Raw genomic sequence first — 26,310 nt, forward strand, 5'->3', positions numbered from 1 at the left:
CCTCCTCTTAACTTTTCTCTTCCGGTGCGCGTGGTTTCCCACAATTTCCCCCACCCGTCTAGATCTGGGCTGCTCAGCCGGTGCCTGAAGTCTTGGAGCGAGGAAGCGACTATTGCCAGGTAAGTCTCAGGCTTTTGTTTGCAAAGAAGACACATGCATATCAGGGGCGGAGTCAAATGGGGGGCGGTGGCAGGGCGAGGCAGCTCCCCTAAATCAACAAAAGTCAATAAAAATACATAGCTAACGGAGGTTCTACCTTCCCCGCGCAACAAAAGGCCAGCACCTTCCCCCACCCCCAACAAAAACCCTGGCTGCGCCCCTGATGGATATGCGGTGCTCTCGGATCTCGGCTGCGGTCTACCTGCTTTCTGCTCGGAAAGAAGCGACCCATGCATTTCATAGGAGGGTTTCTTTTCTTGCTCCCTGGAATGCTTTAGGGATAGAGCCGCTCAGCTCATGGTTAAGGATTTTGGTCCTGCTCATCCTCTCCCCTGCTGCGGCTTGAGGCCAGAAGCACATTCAGACGTGCATGTGGCTGACCCATAAACTACAACTAATCCAGAATGTGGCAGCTAGACTGGTGACTGGGGGCGGCCACTGAGACCACATCTTGAAAGACCTACATTGGCTCCCAGTACGTTTCCGAGCACAATTCAAAGTGTTGGTGCTGACCTTTAAAGCCCTAAACGGCCTCGGCCCAGTATACCTGAAGGAGCGTCTCCACCCACATCTTTCTGCCCGGATGCTGAGGTCCAGCGCCGAGGGCCTTCTGGCAGTTCCCTCACTGCGAGAAGCAAAGCTACAGGGAACCAGGCAGAGGGCCTTCTCGGTAGTGGCGCCCTCCCTGTGAAACGCCCTCCCACCAGATGTCAAAGAGATAAACACCTACCATACTTTTAGACAACATCTGAAGGTAGCCCTGTTTAGGGAAGTTTTTAATGTGTGACATTTTAATGTATGCTTAATCATGTTGGAAGCCGCCCAGAGTGTCTGGGGAAACCCAGCCAAATGGGCGGGGTAGAAATAATAAATTATTATTATTATAAATTTATCTGAAATAACTGGGAATGAAAAGCCCTTCCCTGGGAAGTTGACGCGGAATGATGGCGCCATGGCGAGAATTCTTTGGGACATCCGTGGTGCACAGTCTTTTAATTTCCCTTTTTGGTTTCTTTTCAGAGATAGACAATGTCCTTCCATTCCGGGCGAGGGGGCTGCCCCCGATCCCGAGGAGGAGCCACGGCGCGAACCTCAACTCCGACTTTCCGCCCCCAGAATTTGAGGCAGCTCCACCCTCAGCAGCCTTCACCTCAGTATCAGTACGACCAGCCGACGGTGACCACCGCGGCTTACGCAAGCCCTCCCACCACCACAAGCTACATGCCTTCCAGGCCTGATTTCGTCCCGTACCCGCCGCCCATGCCCCCATCGCCGCAGAACACCATCTCCCAGTGTCCCCTGAGGTCGCCTTTCGCGGGCCACCAGGTCAAACAGAGCTTCCCTCTCCCCCCTTGCTTTCCGCCGACTCCGCCCCCCGCCCCCAATACCGGAAACCCTTCCGTTTCGACCGGTGCGGCGGGACAGAACGCGTTTCCTTACATGATGCCTCCTCCGTCGGTTCCACATCCTTTGCCGCCTCCGATCATGCCTCAGCCGATTAATTACCAGCCTATGTACTCCCCTTCCTACTCGCAGCAGTCCTTCCCCCCTCCAAATTTCAACAGCTACCCACACAATGCAAACTCTTACCAGGGTGGCGGCGCCAACAACGTCAGCAGCGGCAGCAGCAACAACAACAGCAGCGGCAATTTCCGGAACCCTGGTCAGTATCCGATCGAGAAGTCCCAGCCTGAACGGAGGTCTCCGGAGCGCAGTAAACACTATGAGGAGCATCGCCACCGGGACCACGGCCACGGGGAGAGGCACCGCTCCACTAATCACGGCGATCGGCGGGATCGAGGGAGGAGCCCTGATCGGCGGCGGCAAGAAAGCAGTCGGCACCGCTCAGATTACGTCAGGGGGCGGACGCCTCCCCGTCACAGAAGTTATGAATGGTACAGGTCAGCCAGTTTGACTCTTGCCAGGAGGCCAGGTTTGGTAGGATGTGTTCGGCCGTGGAGGCAATTATTTCGACGGGAAACGGTTGGCCGACAGTTGCGCGCTGAGCTTTGTTGCTTAGCCAAAATTGCGTCCAAGGCTTCCACGTCAAAGTCCCAACGTTCACTTCCAGCACACCCCTCTCGTGTGCATAAAGAGAAGAGCCCAGAAAATTATTGTTACTAGTAAGAAGAGTTGTCTGTCTATAGCAGGGGTGCCCAAACTTTTTTCAAAGAGGGCCAGATTTTTGTTAGGGTTAGGCTGGGGGACCCAATTAGGCCCCCAAAACAGACTTTGGACATGCCTAGCCTATAGGTTTACTCATGGTTTGTATGTATTATGCAGTCCAGCTGGTGTATTATTCGGTTGGAAATCGGAAGTCAAGAGATTGCCTTCCCTTTAGAAAAATAATAATAGTCATGCTTCCAGCCAGTACTTTTTTCTACAGAAAGAGGTGCGTGAACTACCCCTTTTTTTTGACAGACAACCCTAAGTTGTTGACCTTTTTTATGGGAGAGCCAAAGTTGTTTTAGGGGGGAAACAACACTTTTTTGGGGGGTGGGACAATGCTTCTCCGGCATTGGCTGGTACACTACAAAGAGGTCCCAGAACACACCAAAGAGTTAATGGAACTCAGTTTTGGTGAGTTCTGGCTGAAAAAAAGCCCTGCTTCCAGCCACCATGATTTTGGCTCTTGGATATAAAGTCTTAGCCGGAATTTTGTGCTATATGTAGCATCACTTGACTAGAATTGAGCTACAGCATTCTTTTGGGCTTCATATTTTTATTGAAAAGGTTTCAATTATAAAGAAATAAAGGGATGCAAAGAAAAAGATTTTAAAAATAAAAATAAAAAGGCATAAAAATGTGTAGAAAGAAACAATATACGAGTATAGGCAATAGATGAAAAATACCCTGCCTCAGACATTCTTCGATAAATTCGATTATATTATCATAATACATATGTAAATACGAATAGTCCACTGCATTTTGTATAAACTCATTCCAAATATGGTCATATTTGTCCAAAGAAAGTCTTTGTCTGCAAGCAGTCTGTTCATAAGTTGCAAATGCTATTCTTCCTGTTCATCAATAGAGCACGTAGAATCCCATTTTTGTTGTCCCGTTGTTAACTTCGAATACAATAGGTATATAGTTATATTCTTCGCTGAAAATTTTAGCTTTTTTAGGATGGTCATAATTAAGAATGAATAATTCGTTTCACACGTTTGCCTTAAGTCTCCTGCCGCCTTCTGTGGACTCTTTCAGTTTACCTGTGGGAAATCCTTTGATGATTCCTTGTGACTGGCTTGAGAAATAATACCACTTTTCAGCTTGTTTCATTATAAACATCACTTGTCCAGGGCCAGCCCTACTATTAAACAGACTGAGGAGGCGTCCTCAACTTGCCCTTTGCCTCGGGCAGCAAAATGCCTTGAAGGGGCCTGACCTTGTCTGAGTCAAATGCGTTGATTGTTGCTTCTTGTAAAATTGTTTCATTGATATATTTTTTTTAAAAAATGATGAGTTGAGAGAAATAATTGAGAACGTTGTTTTCTGGAGAAAATGTACCATGAGAGGAAGACAGGTTGCATAACATTTGCTGATGTACTTTCTATCTCCTGGTCTCCCTGTCTCCTAGTATTGCTTGACCCTATTATTATTATTATTATTATTATTATTATTATTATTTTATTTTCATGGAGAAAGTAGCCAGAATAAAGAAAGAAGCCACTATTTGTTATTCAGCTGATCCTTGGAGAACACCACTAACCAGATACGTCCCAGTGGGCAGTCTGGGGGAAAATCTGTGCTCAGAGATAGGCAGAGCAGCTGAGTAGCTAAGCCTATACTTGAGTTACGAATGCTGAGACTGAAAACCTAAGCCAGAGTCAGGTTTATAAGAGCAGATGGAACCCTATTGGCTAGGCAGGTCACCTGGTTCCTCCTGGCCTGGCAGCGGCAATATTGTCCTCTGACCGCAGCCACATGGTAGAGAATATGGCGGCACTTCCTTCCTCTTCCGTAATGACTCTCAGGGCTCTTGGCAGTTTATTCAGCTTTCTGGTTCTCTTGTTTTGGAACTAGAATTTACTCTCGGCCTAAATCTTCTTTAATTTTTTTAAGGGAACGACAACGAGAAAGACACAGGCACCGCGACAGCCGGCGATCACCATCCACTGAGAGATCTTACAGAAAGGATCACAAGAGGACAGGAAGGTAAGATGAGGGAGTTGATTATCACTGGGTAGCTGCTGTTAGGCCTGCGTTTCTCAGACTCTGGTTCCCAGCTGCTGTTGGACTACAACTCCCCTCATCCCTAGCTAGCAGGACCAGTGGTCAACGATGATGGGAGCTGTAGTTCAGTGACAGCTGGAGACCCAAGTTCGTGAAACCCTCTGTTAGACTGTGCCTTCCGACCTGGGGGATGGTATAAAGAGAAGGTAAGACAAGGTTGGGACGCAGGTGGTGGTGTGGGTTAAACCACAGAGCCTAGGACTTGCTGATCAGAAGGTTGGCGGTTCGAATCCCTGCGACAGGGTGAGCTCCTGTTGCTCAGTCCCTGCTCCTGCCCACCTAGCAGTTTGAAAGCACGTTAGAGTGCAAGTAGATAAATAGGTACCGCTCTGGCGAGAAGGTAAACGGTGTTTCCGTGCGCTGCTCTGGTTCACCAGAAGCGGCTTTGTCATGCTGGCCACATGACCTGGAAGCTGTATGCCGGCTCCCTCGGCCAATAAAGCGAGATGAGCACTGCAACCCCAGAGTCGGCCACGACTGGACCTAATGGTCAGGGGTCCCCTTTACCTTTTAGACAAGGTATGGCTGGATACGAAGCCAGTTTTCAGCACGAACTCATGCATGAGCGGCAGCAAACTTTTGATGAGTATCTTTCCTCCTCGTGCACAATTGAGCCCAGCCTCGCTGCCCAAGATGAATTGTTTATTCCCTTGTCTTCTTGTGCAGTCAGTCTCCCGGTCAAGACCGGAAGAGAACTCGCTGGGAAGACGACCGGGATAGGTGGTCAGAAAACACCAGCAGGGAGAAGAACTATACTTCCATCAAAGACAAAGAGCCAGATGAGGCCGTCGTCGAAAAGAATGAGGAAGATGACGAGGACCTGCTGAAGCCTGTGTGGGTCCGCTGTACCCACTCGGAAAGCTACTACTCAAACGACCCCATGGATCAAGTGGTACGTTGAGGAACTGTTTATAGAATTGGAAGGGACCAGAAGGGCCACCTTTTGCCCAAGGTGGGGCTCAAACTCTTGAGATTAAAAGTCTCATGCTCTACTGACTGAGCTATCCCAAGATCACTTAATAAAGTTCTCCTCCCTCCTTTCGCCTTGTAAGACCCTTCTAGGGGGAAGGGGTTGGTTTCCTGCATCATGTAGTGCCTGGGGAGAATTGCCCCAAATTGCGTAGGCTTCCACCCAATTTAAGTTAACTTACCTTGGGACCCAATCTATTCCCCCCCCCCCATCCTGAAACCTCTAGTCAACATTCTGTGGCCAATGTGTATGCTCATTTCTTAGTTAACTGGGTGGGGGTGTTTTTTGGGGGGTGGGGTGGGGCATTATCTATGAATATTTTTGGGTACTTCAAACCTTGTAGTTCCTCTAAACCTGTTGTTGCCTCTGGTATATGGATGATACTGTTTTGGCTACATAAGCACTGACACTTGAAGAATTATGATCACTATGTGATCTAGGTTTGTGTGTATCCCACACTGTCTCATTTTCTGAATGTCCAGAAGAAACTAAAGCTGCTTATATCATTTTTGGTAAATCATCCCATGTGATTGACATGTTGCATTTGTGAGTGTGTGTGTTGCGTTGTGTGTGCAACACACTCCCGAGGCTCAGCATGACTGTAAATTGACATTGCAAAATATTTTCAGTTCAGAATATCCTTTTAACTTTCTTTTTTAAAAAATAACATTATTTATTTGGTTTTTCAACTTAAAAATTTACAGAGATATGACAAACATCGATAATAACAAGAAGATTCCAAGGAATCTCCTGGACTTCCACCCTCCTCTTTGTGGGTCCTATTATTAATCATTTCCTCCCGCATCTTTTATCATAATCCAAATCCTTTACCTCTTCCATTATGTTTGGAATTCAACCTTAAACTACAAGTGATATTCCAATCCTACTAACGATTTTAACTGTTTGCAATGGTCTTTAAGATAAGTTATTAATTTTCCCCCATTCCTTGTTAAAATGTTCATCTTCCTGATTTGGTATCTGAAGAAGTGTGCATGCACACGAAAGCTCATGCCAATAACAAACTTAGTTGGTCTCTAAGGTGCTACTGGAAGGATTTTTAAAATTTTGTTTCGACTATGGCAGACCAACACGGCTACCTACCTGTTCCTGATTTCTGAAATGCTTTTCACTTTTGTTTGGTTGCAATGGCAAGGGCGATTCCACTGTCGTCGGAACGAGCCGGCTCCGAGATTTATATGAGAAGTTTGAGGAAGAGCTGGGCAAGCGGCAAGCCAAAGCCAAAGCGGCCAGGCCCCCCTGGGAGCCCCCCAAGACCAAACTGGATGAGGATGTCGGTAAGGAGTGCTCTGACCCACGCGACACACCCCAGAAATAAATGCTTGCCACTTTCCAGGAGGGATCAGCTACTGGAGGCCCAATGGCTGAATCTGGCCCTCAACTATGACCCGCAGAGGACCTTAAGGTCCATGAATAATCATAGTTTAGAGGTCCCGGGCCCTAAGGAAGTCAGATTATCCTCCACCAGGGCCAGGGCCTTCTCAGTGATGGCTCCGACCTGGTGGAATGCTCTGTCCCATGAGACCAGGGCCCTGCAGGATTTAGCTTCCTTCCACAGGGCCTGTAAGACAGGGCTATTCCGCCTGGCTTTCAATTTGAACTTAGCCTGATCTTTTATTCCCCTTCCTTCCCTCCCTCTCCTCTTTTTATGAAGATTACCCGCTCTGGGATCCCACAGCTAATTCTCCCCTGGTCTCCTCGCTGGCCCAAATAGGACTAATTTAGCCAGCTAGCCCTGGTGATCATCTAATGTTTATTGGATGGATTTCCCCCCTAAATTGATTTTTGAATTCTGAATTTATTGTTATTCACGTTTTATACTGTATCTTATGCGATTTTTTGTTGCCTCAATTAAGTGTTTTAAATTTGTTGTTAGCAGCCCTGAGCCCAGTTTTCTGAACCAGGAAGGGCGGGGTATAAATAAAAAATTAATTATTATATTTATTATAAATGCCATTTGTCCCTTGAAAGATTCCCTGCCACTATCCTGATCCTTTTCATGCACCACTGTCTTCAAAGATGAGGCCCCTGTGGCCTAACCTTCCCTTTTTATGTGCCACCCCTGTTCTCTTTTCTGTGAAAGCCCCCTCTGAGATGGAACTCGTGTGCCTGAAGAAAAAGCTTGATTTTGGGGAAGCAGCGGGGTTAGTTAGAAAATTATATCTTGCATGTCAGTGACCAGCACTCTGTACTCTTGAGGTGTTGCCAGGAATAAATAGAGAAACTTGGCTCTTTGCCATGCCCCTGGGGCATTCGCTGCTCCAGTCTCAGGTCAGAGGTGAATTCACAGTTTTGTGGGAGATAGGGAAAAGGGCAAGTTGGTGTTATGTTTTTTTGGGAACGCAGGGAGTTCCAGCGACTCTGAGTGCGACTCGGATGATGACAGCTGCTCCAGCAGTTCGGATTCGGAGGTGTTTGACGTCATCGCTGAAATTAAGCGGAAGAAGGCTCACCCAGACCGGCTGCACGAGGAGCTGTGGTACAACGACCCCGGACAGGTAGTAAATGCCAAAAAAAGCTCAGTCTTAAACATTTGCGTCGCGGCTATGCAGCTGATGACTTAAAATCAGGACCGCAATACCTCAAGGACCACCTCTTTCCATATGAACCTACCCGGTCCATTAGATCATCTTCTGAGGCCCTTCTTTGTGTGCCTCCTCTTCGAGAGGTCAAGAGGGTGGCAACTCGAGAACGGGGCCTTCTCTGCAGTGGCTCCCATCTGTGGAATTCTCTCCCCAGGGAACTTCGCCTGGCGCCTTCACTATACAGCTTTAGGCGCCAGGCAAAAATCTTTCTTTTTAACCAGGCCTTTGTTTGATTTGATTGACATCCTATGCCCTTTTAAAATGTGGGGGTTTTTGGGGGGGGGGTGTTAATGGGTTGTTGTTTTTATTTTGATTATATATTTTGTGGTTTTATATTTTGATTTTCTTCTGTGAACCGCCCTGAGACCTCTGGTATAGGGCGGTATATAAATTCAATAAATAATAATAATTTGTTATTCTGTACTGAAGATTAAGTCACTTTGCCAAAACCAGTGACCACCAACCCTGTACTTTACACAAACCAATCTTCTCTCAATCCTGTTCTTGTGGCCGTGTACGCGCACACCTGAAATTGCCAAAACACAACCACCTAAATTCAGGAGACGGCTCCAATACTATGCATATGTACTTTTTCACAAGCCCCATTGAATTTGGTGGGGTTTACATATGAGTAGACACATAGATTGCTGCACTGTACATTTGAAAAAGTCTTGGTGTATGGCTGGTGATAGGCTGGTGAAACCTAGACAAAAATTATTTCTCCCGGCACAATACTTTCTATTGGTAAAGAATATTTGACTCAGGCCGCATTCAGAGACACTCTTTTGAAGTACCATGGTATATTAAGGTACTTCAGTCCATGTGCTTTTAAAAAAAAATTAAATTGACTCTTAACTTGTGTATGCTAATTTGCTTTTAAATAACCAAACAAACCCCTGTGTTGCAAAGAGAACGTCAGCAATGTCTAGGCAACACGATGACCATGTACATACACAATAGAGAATCTTTATAGAATTCCTTCAAACCATAACAAGTACAAAATGAAATCTTTAGTCTCCAAGTCTCTGAAAATCTTTAAATAAAGTCTCTGAAAATCTTTAAATGAAGCGAGGTACCAGACTTTGTACGATGAAAGACAAGCTGTGAAGCTTTGTGTATTCAGCAAATATGATGTCCAACACTGAACAGTGATTCCAGATATTGACTACTGTTTCGTAGAATTCTTTGTCAGTGTGGTGGGAGGATATAGAATTGCTTCATAAACTGAAAATAATTTTTTTTTAATAAACTGAAAATATATATTTGGTAAAATTTTGTAAGATTGCCTATTTCGTATGTACATGGTCATCGTGTTGCCTAGAATTTGCTTTTAAAGGCATTACCTTTCAGGCACTGAACCAGACTGCCCCTTCCTGTTTTTAAGCATCTTGACTCAACATTTTTTACTTTAACATTTTTGACAGATGAACGACGGACCTCTGTGCAAATGCAGTGCGAAAGCCAGACGAACGGGAATAAGACATGGAATCTATCCCGGGGAAGAGGTAATATTTCTTTAAAATGTTTTTAGGACGGTTGAAGGGATCTCAAAGCATCATATCAGGTAAAATACAATATGACGGGGTGGGGGGAGGTGGGAAACCCACTTAATAACAAATAAGCATAGAAATAAACTATAAAACAATCTGCCCCAAGATATTAAAATCCAATAACAAGCTATGACTAAAACCAGTGTTCAAAGCTTCCATTGTTCCAGGCGCATTTTGCGACAGTATTTCATTGGTGCGAGTGGTTTCTGAGTTCTGGGTGCAGTACTGTGCCTAAATTTCAGATTAAAACTGAAGGAAAGGAGGGTCTTTTTTCTGCCTCCCCACTTCCAGCTACTTTCCAAAGATGGGAGACGAGACCCTCTTAAGAATATTAGGGGGGGGGTGGTCAGGGGAAGGACTAGACCATGTGAAAAACGAACATAATACTTTAGCTGCAGTTCATTTTCAGCTTTGTATAAAAAAGCGCGCCGAGATATTCCGTTGTTGTGCCCATAACCTCTGTTTAAGATGCCGTTTAGCTCCTAGCTTTCATATCTCGGTTTCTAATGCTGACTAAAACCAGAAGTCCAATAAGCACACTTCAAGGGAACAGCAAGGAAAATAAGAGTTTTCATAAGGCCTTTAATGAGGAGGGACACTGGCCTTCCCTGGCAGGGTTTGGTCCTAAACGTCAGGAAAACATTATGTTGCTGAAGACTGCTTTTTCTCCTTTTATTAGCATTCACCTTTCCTAATCACCTGCCCCTCTGATTTCCTCTCTCGTTTCTTAAAGCCTATTAAGCCCTGCCGACCCATGACCAACAATGCCGGAAAATTATTCCACTACCGCATTACAGTGTCACCACCTACAAACTTTTTAGTAAGTATCATCTGAAGCGGTGGAAGCAGCAGACCTGGCTGTTTTCATTTGAAGCTCTTGTTTTTAAGCCCTTACATAGGTGACAAGGAGCTCCCTGCCGGTGAGCAAGCTGGATATATTTATTTGTGGTTATTATTTATTGATTCAGTTTATATACTGCCCTTTACCCAAAGATCTCAGGGCAGTGTACTACATTAAAAACGTGATTTACGTAGCATCATCATAATAAAAGCAATAAAGTGATCGCAGGAAATATAATAACAGTCCCCACACTTCTAAAAGGCTGTTCAGTAGCCAAAGGCCTGCATAGAGAGGAGTGTTTTTGTTTGGCATGTAATGAACGTGCCCGGCGAGCCTCTCCAGGGAGAGCATTGCACAGATGGGGAGCCACCTCAGACAAGACCAGTTCTCCTGTTGTCATCCTCCAGACCTCTTGTGGAGAAGGAACATGAAGAAGAGTCTCAGATAATGATTGCAGGGTCTGGGTCAGTTCACACAGAGGGAGGTGGTTCTTGAGGTAATAGTTATTATTACAGTGGACGCTCGGTTTGTGAATGTGATCCATGCAGGAGGCACGTTTGTAACCCACAGCGTTTGCAACCGGCAGCGCCGCGTCTGCACATGCGCGGGTTGCAATTCGGTGCTTCTGTGCATGTGCAAAGCGCAATTTAGCACTTCTGCGCCTACACGACCGCTGAAACTTGGAAGTAACCCGAAAAAATGTAACCTGAGGCGTCTGTAACCTGAGGTATGACTGTACAGTGGAACCTTGGTTTTCGAATGTAATCTATTCCGGAGGACTGTTTGATTTCTGAAACGTTTGAAAACCGAGGATCAATGGGCGGTCAGCAAAATCCGTTGAAAAAATGGGAGAAATGTGGCTTGGAAGCCATTCAACGTCCGAGGCACGATCGAAAATGGAAGCAATTACTTCGAGGTTTTTGGCCTTCGGGTTCCAAATCGTTTGGTTTCTGAGATGCTCAAAAACCGAGGTTCCACTGTATTATTATTACCCTGCCCAACTGTTTGGGTTTCCCCAGCCACTCTGGGCAGCTTCCAATAAACAAAAAAATAATAATATTGTGACCCTGGGCCGTTTAAGGCTTTATAGCCAGCTCTTTGAATCGGGCCTGGAAACTTGGAAGCCAGAGCAGTTGAGCCAGGATCTGTGTAATATGCTCCGTGTGTCCTGCCCCAGTGAGCAACCTGGCCGTCCAATTTTGCGACACCGATGAATCCAGCAGCTGTATATTCAGAGAGAGTGTGATGCCATAAACAGGGCCTCAGCCTTATCTGGATTGAGTTTCCATTTAATGGCTTCCAGCCAGTCCATCACCAAGGCCAGACACTGGTCCATCCCTCCTCTGCCCCAAGCATGGAAACTATGGGCTACCAGGGGAGGGAAGCCCAGGAGCAGTCACCAAGGTGCTTACCTGACCTCCCGGCTGCGTTTCACCAGCAGCTCAATGTCTCCTTGCACACCCCACCTCGCAACCTCGCGGTAAACCACGGTGACCACTATGGGGCCAGCCCTGTCGTCCAGCATAGAAATGCAATAAGCTATTGGAGGAGGAACAGAAGTTTGGGTTGCTGCTCTGCTCGTCCCCAGAACACTGGCAAGAATTTCTGCAGGCTACTAACTTCAATAATAATAATAATAATAATAATAATAATAATAATAATAATAATAATTTATTTATACCCCGCCCATGTGGCTGGGTTTTCCCAGCCACTCTGGACGGCTTCCAACAGAATATTAAAATACAATAGTCTATTAAACATTAAAAGCTTCCCTAAACAGGGCTGCCTTCAGATGTCTTCTAAAAGTCTGGTAGGTGTTTTTCTCTTTGACATCTGGTGGGCGGGCGTTCCACAGGGCGGGTGCCACTCTTGAGAAGGCCCTCTGCCTGGTTCCCTGTAACTTGGCTTCTCGCAGTGAGGGAACCGCCAGAAGGCCCTCAGCGCTGGACCTCAGTGTCCGGGCTGAACAATGGGGGTGGAGACGCTCCTTCAGGTATACTGGCCCGAGGCTGTTTAGGGCTTTAAAGGTCAGCACTAACACTTTGAATTGTGCTCGGAAACGTACTGGGAGCCAGTGTAGGTCTTTCAAGAGCTTAGCCTTACTTGCAAGGCTAGTCTGACCTGTGGCTTTTGCCCTTTTCTCTTTAGACAGACAGGCCAACTGTGATCGAGTACGATGACCACGAGTACATCTTCGAAGGCTTTTCCATGTTTGCCCATGCTCCCCTCACCAATGTAAGTTGCCTTTCTTTCGTGGCCCAGCTGGTTTTATGGGTGGCTGCTGGGGCCTTTAAAATTTCTGCGTATGCTAGCTTTCTTCTCCGTAGTAAAAATCAAACCAATAGCAGCCCTACCATGAAATCTTTGTCCCTTTAAACATTTTTTTTTATCTGTTCTTTGGAGGTGAGGTGCCCCTGCCTTTTTAACTTTACTTTAAAAATGTTTCCTAACACAAGGCAAATCCACCAGTGGCATAGCTGATCCCAGCTTGTTCAGTCTCTGCATAGTCTTATCTTGACAATAATTGACCTATTCAGATGGTCTGTCCCAGGGTGGATTTGATTTAAATCAAATCAAATTTAAATCACTAGTCAGTAAGACTTAATTCAAATCATATTTTTTTTACAGAAAGACTCATTCTGGTATAATCTTAGTATTTACAGCCAGATGAAGGTTTCATTTTTGGAATAATAAATTTTCAGAGTAGTTTTTGCAGTTATACCGATTTGGTTTGCAGTTATTACCGATTTGGTTGTGCTATTAGAAATACATAGACTGATAATTATGAAATTATTGTGAGGTTTAATAAGTTAACTGTTTATATTTGGACAACTTTATTGGAAGGAGAAAAATAATAATCATTTCCTTAATAACAATTTAAACAATTTGTATAACTAAAACAATAACATGATAGCATATGTATCCATTGTTTGTTAACTGATGCGGTTAAACAATTTTGTAAAAAACCAACAACCTTAAGATGAGTTTTAGCACACATGAAAAACTTAAAACAAATCCTTATTTCCTGATGGATAGCCTTTAGACCATAATATAAATTAAACAGAAAACTATCTTTAGAAAGATTTTTCCTCCAACAGCATTTTATTTTAAAAATCCAATTTAAATTAAAAAAAATCTGATTTAAATAATTTTTAAAATCTGATTATTATTTTTTAAAAAAAGAAAACCATTGATTTTTATCCACCCTGGTCTGTTCCAAAGAGGTTTAAGCCTTCCCATTGTAGCCATTGAGGCACTACTTTTTGTGAAATCTGTGCTCGGTGCAGTCGGGCCTCCAGCAGATGGCAGTCTCTACCAGCAGATGTCATATGTGCCTTGCTTGTCATGCTGTTTCCCAGCTGGCTGTCTCAAGGTTTATGCATTTCAACCCCCCTTTTAATTTTGGATCAGAAAAAAGCAAGAGAATGCAGCGAGGGTTCTGCCTGCATCACTCTTTGAGACTCAGCCATTCTTGTGCATGTGTTTCTTCTCGTCTCTCCAGATTCCTCTGTGCAAAGTCATCCGATTTAACATCGATTATACAATTCATTTCATTGAGGAGATGATACCCGAAGTAAGTTATGGGAACGATGGTGCATGGCATCTGTTTGCCTTGTGGCGCGTCGAGAAAGTTTAGCTCTTTGGTTCATGCATATTCCGAAGAAGTTTGTACTGTATGGCTGGATGAGCGCTTCTGATTAAAGGTGTACAGTCCTGGAATATCAATATGAAAACATACTAATGAAAGGTGTAAAACAAGTTAAGCAAATGTTTTCGTAAAAGTAAACTCTATTGCCATCTGTCTATTAGTGCCACTAAATGAATATTGCTGTGGGGGAGAGTAGCAGTTTGTTAAAACTGTCCAACAATATTGTTGTTGTCGTTGATTAAATTTATATACAGTGGTACCTCGGTTTACGAACTTAATCCTTTCTGGAAGTCTGTTCTTAAACCAAAACTGTTCTTAAACCAAGGCCCGCTTTCCCTAAGGAGGCCTTCCGCCGCCGGTGCCCTTCCACTGTTCAGATTCTGTTCTTACACAGGGTAAAGTTCTCAAACCAGGACACTATTTCCGGTTTTTTGGAGTTTGTAAACCAAATTGTTCTTAAACCGGACTGTTCTTAAACCGAAGTACCTCTGTACTGCCCTATACCCAGGGGTCTCAGGGTGGTTCACAGAATAAAATCAAGATGTAAAACCACAAAATACATAATAAAAATAAAAACAACAACCCAATAGCCCCCCCACCAAAAAAAAAAAACATTTTAAAAGGGCATAGGATGTCTTCTTCTTCTTAATATTTTTTCTTACCCTCGCTAAAAGGTCTCAGGGAGTGTTACAACAATGTAAAAATACTTAACCCAGGGATATAAGTAGATTTGAATTTTTTCATCTTGATTGTCCCCATGACTTCATTAGCACAGAACCATAATTTATTATTGTTGTAAACCACATTTCCTACTGCTGTAAGTGAAGATGAGAAGAATTTCTAACTTTCCCCGTATAAATAGTTGCCTTCAGCACAGGTAGCATGGGATGAGCTGATGGGGTGAGCTCCGGAAATCTACCTTAACTCGGCAATGGCACTTGCGGAATCTCCGTGTGAGGTTTTCCTTCAGAGCCTTCTGTGACATCACAGCAGCTTACGATCAGGCACATTTCAAGCCATATCCAGCTCGAGGGGATCTCAAGTAATAGAATTGGGTGTGGCCTTTGCTTGAAGGCGAAATTTCACAGTTGCAACTGCGATTGATTGCCACCAGCCTGGCTCCCATGCCATCTGAGGGAGAGGAATTCCCAACTTAATGCAGAGTGTAGCCCTCTGCTGAGCCCACCCTTCCCGCTGAAAGGGGAAGGGGTTAATAATTTCCACAAGGCCAAGGTACCTTTAACAAGCTCCGAAGCCTGTTAAAGGTAGCCGTTTTCCCCATTTGTCTGAGAAACGTGCCTAGGAATCTAGTTAAGTAGAGTGGAAAGAGTGATGGGGAAAATTCAGGAGAGGGGTTGAACCCTCTCCTGCCTGCCATGTTTCCCCGCTGCTGGCTTTTACAAATGGGCAATATCAGAGAGCAGCCATGAAGGATGGAGAGGGGTTCGAGGAATGAGCCTGTAGCCCCAAGTTGAAATTTACATGCATGGCTCCACCCACTTTGGCTTCTGGCTCCGCCCGTCACTGCCATGCGGCCCCTGGCAGGTAGCACAGAAGGAAATGTGGCCTTCGAGCTGAAGAAGAAGGTTCTCGCCCCTGCCTCACATCTTTAAATTATCATCATCATTTTTAATTTGTATACCGTCTTTCTATCTTACAATACTCAAGGCGGTTTACAAGCTGAAGAAACAAAAAATGTACATTTTATAACAATCTAACGCAATACAAAAATGTGATGATAAAACATAACTTTAAAATAGGCAACCTACAGTCAACAATCATTAGAATATTATTAAATAATAATAACATATAAAGGTTAAACAGAAATCCACTCAACAGTTACAATAAATAATTTCTAAACTATAATCAATAAAACAACGGCAAGCCACAGTACATAAAATAATACAATACAAATTGAGAAGCAGAGACTAGAGGGTGGGGCAAGGCGGGTGGAAAGAGGCCTTGCCTGACAAAGTCTCTCCCCTCTGAGGCCACCTCTTCTCCAAACTTTCAGGATGGTGGCCTTTGGATATGTGTGCGTTATCTGTAAACCTCCCTTTGTTTGTATTTTTGCTTTGGAGCATCTAGAGGGGAAAGACACTGTTTTAATGAAGAACACTTTATTTCTAGATCGGCGCATGGGTTTTTGCTTTTATTTATTTCCTTCCCCGGCCCGTTCATAAGGACAATAATCCCCAGTTTGTGAGGTGCTGATTAGTGACTGCGAAAACGCCTTGTTATGATGCCAGCAGTGATTTATCAGCTTTTTAGCTAGAACGTGTCAGCCTCCGAGAATTATGGGAGAGGTCCTCCTTTCCACATATATCATCTCTTCTGCTTATTCAAGTGAAAGGCTGTTGGCAGTCCGTAAGTTATGGCGTAGCCCTGAGCTCGTAATTTTTGTTTCCGGTCTAGATTTAGGCTTTTAATAAGGAACACACACCCTGGATTATTAATAATAATAATAATAATAATAATAATAATAATAATAATAATAATAATAAAAATTTATTATTAACACCCTGCCATGTGGCTGGGTTTCCCCAGCCACTCTGGGTGTCTCCCAATCGAATAATAAAAACACAATACAGCATTAAACATTAAAAACTTCCCTAAACAGGGCTGCCTTCAGATGTCTTTTAAAAGTAGGATAGTTGCTTATTTCCTTGACATCTGAAGGACATCCACAGGGCGCCACTACCGAGAAGGCCCTCTGCCTGGTTCCCTGTATCCTTACTTCTCGCAGCGAGGGAACCGCCAGAAGTAAATCTCTGTTACAGATGCCTGAATCTGTAGTTTGCATAGCGAGGTTTGGGTACTAATTCGTCGCATTTGGATAAATGTGTTTCTGCATAACGAGTGTTCCGAACGCAGGAGCTGCGTGTATTTTATGAACCTGATTGGCATTAACTTGTCAAGTATGCCTACAGCAGCAACCGTAGGAACTATTGCCAAATTATATCCTGTAATCTGGCCAACCACGTTGTTGGGGTTTAGGTATGTTGCTCATACATTGATCATTGACATTAACATTGGCTCCTTTTCCTTTTCCTTTTCCAGAATTTTTGCGTACGAGGGCTGGAGCTGTTCTCTTCCTATTTGTTTAAAGATATCCTGGAACTTTATGACTGGAATCTTACTGGTAACTTTTGAGTTTGAGAATGTGTTTGTGGATGAAAGCAGGGGATAAAATGAAAATCCCAAAGGTACAGTGGTGCCCCGCAAGACGAAATTAATTCGTTCCGCGAGTTTTTTCTTCTTGCGAGTTTTTTGTCTTGCGAAGCACGGTTTCCCATAGGAATGCATTGAAAATCAATTAATGCGTTCCTATGGAGGCCGGGGGAGAACGGCAAGCTCCGGGGACAGAGGTGAAGGGGCAGCGCTCCTTTGCCTCTTTCCTCGAACCTCTTCTGTAGGCAGGCGGGGGGAGAATGGCTTTTCTTCCCACCGCTAGCCTTCAGAAGGCTGTTCTGAAGGCTGGCGGTAGGAAGAAAAGCCCTTCTCCCCCCACCGGACTTCAAAAGAGCTGCGGGAAGTCCGGCGGGGGTCCAAGGGATTCCCTCCCAGCCCGCCCCGCTCCGCTGAAGTTTAGAGGGAGCCTGTGGGGAAAAACTAAAAAAAAAAATCGTTTTGCGAGAAAGGCCCATAGGAAAATTTGTCTTGCGAAGCGGCTAAAAAATCAGAAAACCCTTTCGTCTTGCGCGTTTTTCGTTTAGCGAGGCATTCGTCTTGCGGGGTACCACTGTATTTCAGAGGGTTGTTTCAGTAATTGACCCGGTGGTCAGAATCTCACACACCACTGGGTGTGACTGAGCGACACACAAATCTCATTCCCTGTATTTACCGAAGCATACGCAAAGACATTTCTTTGGTGTACAAGAGAATGCTGTACTTAACAAGCTGGGCTTATGGAGTTAAAAAGCAACAATGGCCGCCTCTCATTTGTAAATCATCGTATGTCCTGATAGTGAACTCAAGCGATGAGTTAGGATGGCTTTGTTGCCAAATTGGAGCTACCAAGAGACTGCATGGAGGTCTGGGCATGTTTGGTAGATTCTCAAAGCTTGCAGAAGCAGGAAAAAAGACAGGTGTCTCTCCAAAGGAAAAGTCAGCTTAATGGAAACTGGGCATGCTTGTTGTTGTTGTTGTTTAGTCGTGTCCGACTCTTCATGACCCCATGGACCAGAGCACGCCAGGCACTTCTGTCTTCCACTGCCTCCCGCAGTTTGGTCAAACTCATGCTGGTAGCTTCAAGAACACTGTCCAACCATCTCGTCCTCTGTCGTCCCCTTTTCCTTGTGCCCTCCATTTTCCCAACATCAGGGTCTTTTCCAGGGAGTCTTCTCTTCTCATGAGGTGGCCAAAGTCTTGGAGCCTCAGCTTCACGATCTGTCCTTCCAGTGAGCACTCAGGGCTGATTTCCTTAAGAATGGATAGGTTTGATCTTCTTGCAGTCCATGGGACTCTCAAGAGTCTCCTCCAGCACCATAATGTTTCTTTGGGGTTGGAATATGAAATGGCATAACCTGAGAGAAGGCACGGGTTGGCTGGAGTACTGAGCACCGCAACAAATTTATTGTAAATCTTGCTTGTTCTCCGTGAATTTGTTTCTTGGGGGATGCGTGCCTCTGAGATTTTAATTACCGTAAGGTGTGCACAATGAGTTGTGATCGTAGCACCAGACAAAAACGTTGGCACCGTGCAGCTTATAGGAGACAGGAGCATGTGGCTGTGGCGCCATGCAATAAAAATTGTAGCAAACGTCGCAGGTGGCAAGCTGTCCTTTTTCGGGGGTTGGAAATCATCCTCGGTTTGTGGTGCGGTCAAAATGAAAGCATCCATGCTCTCTCTCTCCCCCCCCCCCATTGAGCCTTGAGGAAGAATTTATTTTTAAAAGCCAAGGGCTTCTGAGAGGAATCTTGAGCTGAGATGAGATATACAGGCTTCTTGTGGAGTTTGATATGCCTCCGAAGACTTGGTTTAAGGAAATGCAGGCTTTGTAATGTAGAAAGGCTGATGAGTTTGAGGGTTCTGCTTGTGTGCTTACCTTGGTTTTCTAAAATACGTTCCCTAGCTCCGAGTGAGAATGAACGATGATGAGATTTATTTCCTTTCTTCTTCTTTTTTACAAAATCGGAAAAGCACATTCCGACGGTGCTATCTCGTACGCTCATTATAATAGCATAATACAGTGGTACCTCGGGTTACATACGCTTCAGGTTACAGACTCCACTAACCCAGAAATAGTACCTCCGGTTACGAACTTTGCTTCAGGATGAGAACAGAAATCACGCGGCAGCAGTGGGAGGCCCCATTAGCTAAAGTGGTACCTCAGGTTAAGAACCGTTTCAGGTTAAGAATGGACCTCTGGAACAAATTAAGTACGTAACCAGAGGTACCACTGTATCATGAAATGCCACCAGTGGCATCCAATCTGGAGCTGCTGGCGATAATACCTATATGCCACCAAAACATGGAGGAAGTCTGTGAACAAATAATATTCCTGACTCTAGTCGGTTCCAGCCTTCCCACCAGCGCGTCTTCCTTGCCACAAGGCCCCTCTGGTGTATTTCAGGTGTTTGGTTGGTGTATCTGTCATTGTGGATCTGCAGTAGAGGATTGTGCCTTACATATCCTGGGTGGCAGAGGAAGATGGAGATTTTAATGAGAATTATAACATGGGAAGACAGCAGGTATATGCTTTGCGTTGTGTGTACTGCACCAAGCCAGCCAATTGTCCACCGTGAAAAATCCTCCTGACCTGCAGAAATTAAGCAAAGTTGTATGCATAAACTAAATATGGGAAGGTGCCTGCACCACGGCCTCAGAAAATACCGCTGAGCCATGTGCTGAATTTTAAGGCAAACAGGAATCCCACCCACTTTTAATCCTATCTTAACCTATGAGGCCTAGAAGTTTGCTTTGTTTTTAATGAACTATCCACCCTAAATACCAAACCGTTGCATTTGCAGTGCAATCGTGGAATATGCCCAGCTCTGTATAAACTTTTATGTTTTTTTAGAATACCAAAGTCTATAAGGATTGGGGAATCTTTAAAGAATATTTAGAAAACTATGGAATAAAAGGAAACATCTTGGCAGAATTAGACTGATCCCTGTATTGTATAAGTTCGTAGGGAGGTAAAAAGAAATTATATAAGAAATATGTAACTGTGCGGTATAAAGTAATGGATAGATAAAGTACAGTGAGATTAATTGGAAGTCAGTTTTAAATTTCTTCTCTATAAGTGTTATAATTGTGTTCAGTATCAGGAGCATATATGATGATAATTATATTAATCTTCTTGTATCTTATAGTGTGGTGGTTTGTTTGATTTTTCTGTTATTTGTTTGTTTGTTTGTATGTTTATTTACTTGTATGTACGTCTGTTTTTTCATAAATGTATTTATTTTGAATTAATAAAGATATATTTTTTTAAAAAATGGAATACCAAAGATGGAGACTTGTGAAATGTGTTGCTTGTGTTTTGAATTGCTTCTAATTTCTCGTTGAAGGTCCTTCGTTAGAAAACAACGACGCTTCCTGCCCCCGGTTTCATTTCATGCCTCGTTTTGTCAGGTTTCTTCCAGGTAAGTTTTTTGTTGTTACATGTTGCACATTCCCAATACAGTCGTACCTTGGAAGTCGAACGGAATCCATTCCGGAAGTCTGTTCGACTTCCAAAACGTTCGGAAACCAAAGCACAGCTTCTGATTGGCTGCAGGAAGCTCCTGCAGCCAATCGGAAGCAGCGGAACCCCATTGGATGTTCAGGTTCCAAAGAACGTTCACAAACTGGAACACTCACTTCCGGGTTTGTGGCGTTCAGGAGCCAAAACGTCTGAGTACCAAGGCATTCGGGATCCAAGCTATGACTGTAATCAAGTTTTGTTTCCATGCTTAGATGTTGCCTTCAAATATTGGGTAGACTCCTTTTTTCTTTTTAAATAGAGCTGCCTTTAGTTTGCGTTTTTCTCTCAACATGCGCTCATGCCGTAGTTAGAAAGTACTCTTAAAATTGGGCTGATTTAACACACTAACTCCTTGACCCTTGGTTTTATAAACCAGTGTGTCGGTGACCTGTCGCAAAGTGATACCCCCAACCTTGAAAGCAGAATTTCAAGCTGGCAGCCAACACATTTCTCTTTGTACTTCCTGCACATTTTAAATCAAAAATGGCCATCTGCGCCACGGCCAGCTGAGCAGTGTGAAAGAATTCGCACCAAACTTACAATAATGCGTGGTGGTCAGATTGACAGTCTCACCTAAGGTTCAAACTGCTGGTAGCCCCCACAAAATGACATTTGGGAGTGTGCAAGGACTCTGGTAAGTTTGTGAGTCTGCTGAGATCTAGAAAAAATAAGTGTCTGTCAGACCAGAGCCTCCAGTTAATTCCCACCAATTTCTGAACGTGCCGGTGGCCTTGAACCATCTACAGTCTGCAATCCTAACCCCGCCAACCTCGGAATAAATCCCAATGAATAGGACATGTTTGGGATCGCAGCCGTTACCTTTTGTTAGAGTCATTTGCGACCCTGACTGCTGTTGCTTCCTTTTGACGCCTACTTCTGCTTCCTCTAGAAACAGTGTTTGGGATCAGAGCCAGTGTGGTGTAGTGGTTAAGAGCAGTGGATTCGTAATCTGGGGAACTGGGTTTGCGTCTCCGCTCCTCCACATGCAGCTGCTGGGTGACCTTGGGCTAGTCACACTTCTCTGAAGTCTCTCAGCCTCACTCACCTCACAAAGTGTTTGTTGTGGGGGAGGAAGGGAAAGGAGATTGTTAGCCACTTTGAGACTCCTTCGGGTAGTGATAAAGCGGGATATCAAATCCAAACTCCTCTTCTTCTTCTTCTCTTCTTTTTTCTTTGAAGATGGAGGGAAAGAAGTGCTGTCCATGCACCAGATTCTGCTGTATTTGTTACGCTGCAATAAGCCGCTGGTGCCAGAAGAGGAGATTGCCAATATGCTACAATGGGAGGAGCTGGAGTGGCAGAAATATGCCGAGGAATGCAAGGGGATGATCGTCACCAGCCCTGGCATGGTACTGTAAATGTTCTCAGACTGAGTTTTCTTGTTGTGCCCAAACCCCGAACCACAATCAATTCCATCTCTCCCAATCTATTGATTTATTTTGTTTGCGGCCTAGGCCAGCTGCCCAAAAGCAGTGCATTGTTTGGCCATCTTAGGGACAACGAAACATTAAGAAGCAGTCATGCAGGACAATAAAAGGTAGTCATCTAGGGTCGTAAGCCAACACAGCATCCGTGGGTGCAAATGATGATGATGATGATGATGATGATGATGATGATGATGATGATAATAATAATAATAATTAATAATTTATTTATTCCCCCACCCATCTGGCTGGGTTTCCCCAGCCACTCTGTGTGGCTTCCAACAGAATATTAAAAACACGATAAAACATGAAATATTAAAAACTTCCCTAAACAGAGCTGCCTTCAGATATCTTCTAAAAGTCAGATAGTTGTTTATTTCTTTGACATCTGGTGGGAGGGCGTTCCACAGGGCGGGCGCCACTACCGAGAAGGCCCTCTGCCTGATTCCCTGTAACCTCACTTATCACAGTGAGGGAAAACCGGAACACTCGCTTCCAAGTTTCGATTGTTCGGGAGCCAATTTGTTTGGGAGCCAAGGCATTCGGGATCCAAGGTATGACTGTATTATTATTATTATTATTATTATTATTATTATTATTATTATTTATTGGATTTATATACTGCCCTATACCTGGAGGTTTCAGGGCAGTTCACAGAACAAAATCAAAATACAAAACCACAAAATATATAATCTAAATAAAAACAACAACCCAATATCCCCCCCAACCCCCCCCCCACAGTTTAGGCATAGGATGTCAATCAAATCAACCAAAGGCCTGGTTATAAAGGAACGTTTTTGCCTGGCACCTAAGGTTTTAGTGTCTTGGGTGTCACTAAAGTTGTCCACACTGTCGTCCTCCCCATCTCCTTCTCCAACAACACTGCATAGGGATGCCACAAGTCCTCCAGGAAGCAGATGTACACGCAGATGTACACACAATTCTGCTTGCTTTATTCTATAGAGATTGGGCTTGGTGTCCATTGTAATGCTGCACAATAGCCACATATTTTTTCTTTCTTTTTTTTTGGAATGATAGGAATGTCCTGGGTTTTGCCGTTGAAAGTTTCGCCTTGCGATTGTGGAGCTCAGAAATAAAGCTCTCATTCGGCACAATAGGGAAAGATCAGGAGAGGCTTATGAGAGAGCTGTTTTATTGGTGTGTTTTGTAGTTACAGCTTTCTTTGTCAGTAATAAGTCGAGGAGGAAGGAGAAGAATGGCCACAGTTTGCTTGTTTCCGCTCTTTCTCGTTCCTTCCGTGACAAGGGCACATTTTAATTCCTGCCGGTAATAAATAGCAAGAGAGATATTTGGGGGGGGGGAGTTTCTGTTTCTTTATATCTGAGCGAAGGCTAAACAAGCTCAGGAAGGAGAAGGGACGTCTTGCAGTACCTAACCTTTTAAATTTTTTAGAATACCTTTAAATTCTGTGAAGTCCTTCACACACTTCGAACAGTGCTTCTGCGCACACCCCTTTCGTTGGCTACCTTGTCGCTCTAGAGTTTGGGTTGGTGGTGCGAGGAAAAGCTGAACGGAGCGTGGTATTTTTGTGTGACGGATTTATTTCCTCAGTTATATCTCTCCTTTTAGCTGTAACGAACCCTTAGCAATTCACTCTCGCTTTAAACATGTGCAGCGTAAACAGTGAAATCAATCATTGGTAGACAGTTTTCCTGTTGTCTCTTGACTTTGCTTTTAACTCCAGGGAAGTTCTAAGTGGGAAAATCGTCGTCTGTGGTGTGCATCTTATTGTATCCTGTGCAGAGCGAGATAGTCTTTCAACTTGCATACCCATCCTCTTGATTTGGGAAGGATGTAGTACATATGGGGGGGAAGGAGGCAGGGGAAAACATTGGTGTAACGTGGGGAGGGGCAGAGTGGTGGTTGCCTTGGGCGCAAAATTCTTAGGGGGCGCAAAATTCCAACCCCCGGTGCTGCCTCGATAGAGCTGCGCACTTCCGTCACTGGGCTCCCTTGAAAACGACTTCTCCCTGAGAACCAGGGAGTGACCTCTCTAGACAACGGAATGACTCTTCTTATCTCTGTGGCTGTGATCTCCCGGGTGACGCGGTCATCATTAGGCAGTTGAATGTGCATGCGTTCCCCTCCCTCCCACCACCTCGCTCTGTGCAGCCCCGGACTCCAGCAACCCACGCTACGTCACTGGAGGAAAGTCCTGTGGCATGCACAGAAATCCTTCAGCTAGCAAGGGGGCTGCATTTCATACAAGCCTAGGTGTGGTCATTCAACTCTCTTTTCCCCGCTAGTCCATAACAGGTCCGTTCAGTGGTTAACGAATCAGGAGCCAGTCTCCGGAACACATGCTCCCTCCTCCCTTAGCCATAGCTGGCTCGACTTCTCGTTTCACAAGGATTTGAAACCACAGTTGGGTTTCACATTCGTTTGCCGAGTGGAAACGAGACAGTGGAAGCTGGAATGGGCCCTGCTGTCTTTGGGGCCGGCTCTTCCTCTGCGGAGAGGCCGTTTTCGGAAAGTTATATATGCCTGCGATAGAGCCACTGTTACCTAAATTTAATTGTTTGATCTTTTTCCTCCGCTTGCTCCAGAAGCCCAGCTCGGTTCGCATTGATCAATTGGATCGTGAGCAGTTCAACCCTGATGTGATTACTTTCCCAATCATTGTCCACTTTGGAATACGACCTGCTCAACTCAGTTATGCTGGAGACCCACAGTAAGCAATTATTGTCAAGCCTGGGGCTGAATGCAGTCTTAACAGCCTTGCTGTTGATGGGCAGGTGCAAGAAGCAACTGCTTCTGTTAAAGCAGTTACAAACACCCACTGCGATAGTACTCTGGAGAATAGAGGAAAAGGGTGGGGGAGCAAAAATCAGTCATTGTTCTGCGCTGCACAGTAAAATTCTGGACTCTGAAATGCTTTCTTTCCCCCCTTAAGTGAAAAGGTTTTGCTTTCTGCATTCCTTTAATTTTGTTTCAAAAGCATGCATGCCTTTTAAAATGAAATCCTTATATTGTAAACCGTAGACCATTTATTTTGAGCCAGCACCAATTTCCCCTCTCTTAATTTCTGTGGGTTCCCTAAAGACTCAATTCCCTTATGTTTTGTGCATTGCATGATGGATCATTAACATTGTTTGGTTCCCTGGGGAGTAATCTGCGAAATGTTTGGCTGTCCATTCACTATTATTGTCTTAAGAACCATTTCCTTCTGCTCTCACATGGGCCCAAGCAGTTGCCTTTGGCATGTCCATGACTGGGACATGAGCACTCTCTTTCCATTGCGTTCCCCAGAAACTGGTATACCAAGTAGGGCTGGTCAAGATCTGGTTTTCAACTTTGTGATATATCACCAGCTAAACATCACGATGCACCGATATATCACAATGTCTGAAATAATGATGGAACAAGGCTAGAGGTGAACAGTAGGGCTAGACAATATCTGGTTTTCAACTGTGAGATATCACCAGCTAAACAGTGTGGTATACTGATATATCAAAATGTCTGAAATAAGGATGCAGCTGGTTTTCAGCTTTGTGAGATATCACCAGCCAAACATTGCAATATGCTGATACAGTGGTACCTCGCAAGACGAATGCCTCGGAAGACGAAAAACTCGCAAGACGAAAGAGTTTTTCGTTTTTTGAGTTGCTTCGCAAGACGATTTTCCCTATGGGCTTGCTTCGCAAGACGAAAACGTCTTGCGAGTTTGTTTCCTTTTTTTTAAAAACCGCTTGAAGAGGTGCAGTTGCGACTGACCATGCTCCGCAAGATGAAAAACATCGCAAGACGAAAAGACTCGTGGAACGAATTAATTTCGTCTTGCAAGGCACCACTGTATTGCCAGGTCAAAAACTACGAAACTGATATCACGATAGGGACTTCAACCTGCTTTGAGGTGATATATCGCCCAGTCCTAATACTGAGGCCATCCTGGTAGCCATGGATAGCCTTATCCTCTGTAAAATTTTCTAATGGCTGCCCAAATTTTTACCCATTACCATTCAAGCTTTTACCCATCACTGCTACATTTTGTTATAGCAGATCTCTCACCAGCTTGATTCTTCCTGCAACTCCTCGTAGTTCGCCTCACGTAGACACTGTCTCACGTAAAGGAAAAAAAACCTGGTTTTGGGAGCATTCCAAAGGCCCGAGTCCATAGGCTGTGGTCCAAGCAATGATGCGCTCTTCCAATTGTAAAGAAACAAGGC

General features: G+C 44.5%; 1 protein-coding gene across 3 annotated transcripts in view; it reads left to right on the forward strand.

Moving 5' to 3' along the window:
• The first annotated feature begins 1 nt into the window (after position 1).
• Positions 2-26,310, forward strand: part of DROSHA (drosha ribonuclease III) — an 83,313-nt gene continuing 57,004 nt past the window's right edge. For 2 of the 3 annotated variants that reach the window (XM_053397087.1, XM_053397089.1), the window contains exons 1-14: positions 2-119; positions 1,180-2,060; positions 4,225-4,317; positions 5,062-5,287; positions 6,519-6,660; positions 7,730-7,881; positions 9,393-9,473; positions 10,252-10,338; positions 12,508-12,594; positions 13,862-13,933; positions 17,069-17,150; positions 20,524-20,598; positions 21,879-22,048; positions 24,691-24,815. In XM_053397087.1, coding sequence (XP_053253062.1) covers positions 1,189-2,060; positions 4,225-4,317; positions 5,062-5,287; positions 6,519-6,660; positions 7,730-7,881; positions 9,393-9,473; positions 10,252-10,338; positions 12,508-12,594; positions 13,862-13,933; positions 17,069-17,150; positions 20,524-20,598; positions 21,879-22,048; positions 24,691-24,815 — 2,264 coding nt within the window. In that variant the 5' untranslated portion in view covers positions 2-119; positions 1,180-1,188. The remainder of the gene's footprint in view (positions 120-1,179; positions 2,061-4,224; positions 4,318-5,061; positions 5,288-6,518; positions 6,661-7,729; positions 7,882-9,392; positions 9,474-10,251; positions 10,339-12,507; positions 12,595-13,861; positions 13,934-17,068; positions 17,151-20,523; positions 20,599-21,878; positions 22,049-24,690; positions 24,816-26,310) is intronic. The other variant, XM_053397088.1, reaches the window with a different exon arrangement.

This window comes from Podarcis raffonei, chromosome 7 (genome assembly GCF_027172205.1).
Source record: "Podarcis raffonei isolate rPodRaf1 chromosome 7, rPodRaf1.pri, whole genome shotgun sequence".
NCBI classification, from domain to species: domain Eukaryota; kingdom Metazoa; phylum Chordata; class Lepidosauria; order Squamata; family Lacertidae; genus Podarcis; species Podarcis raffonei.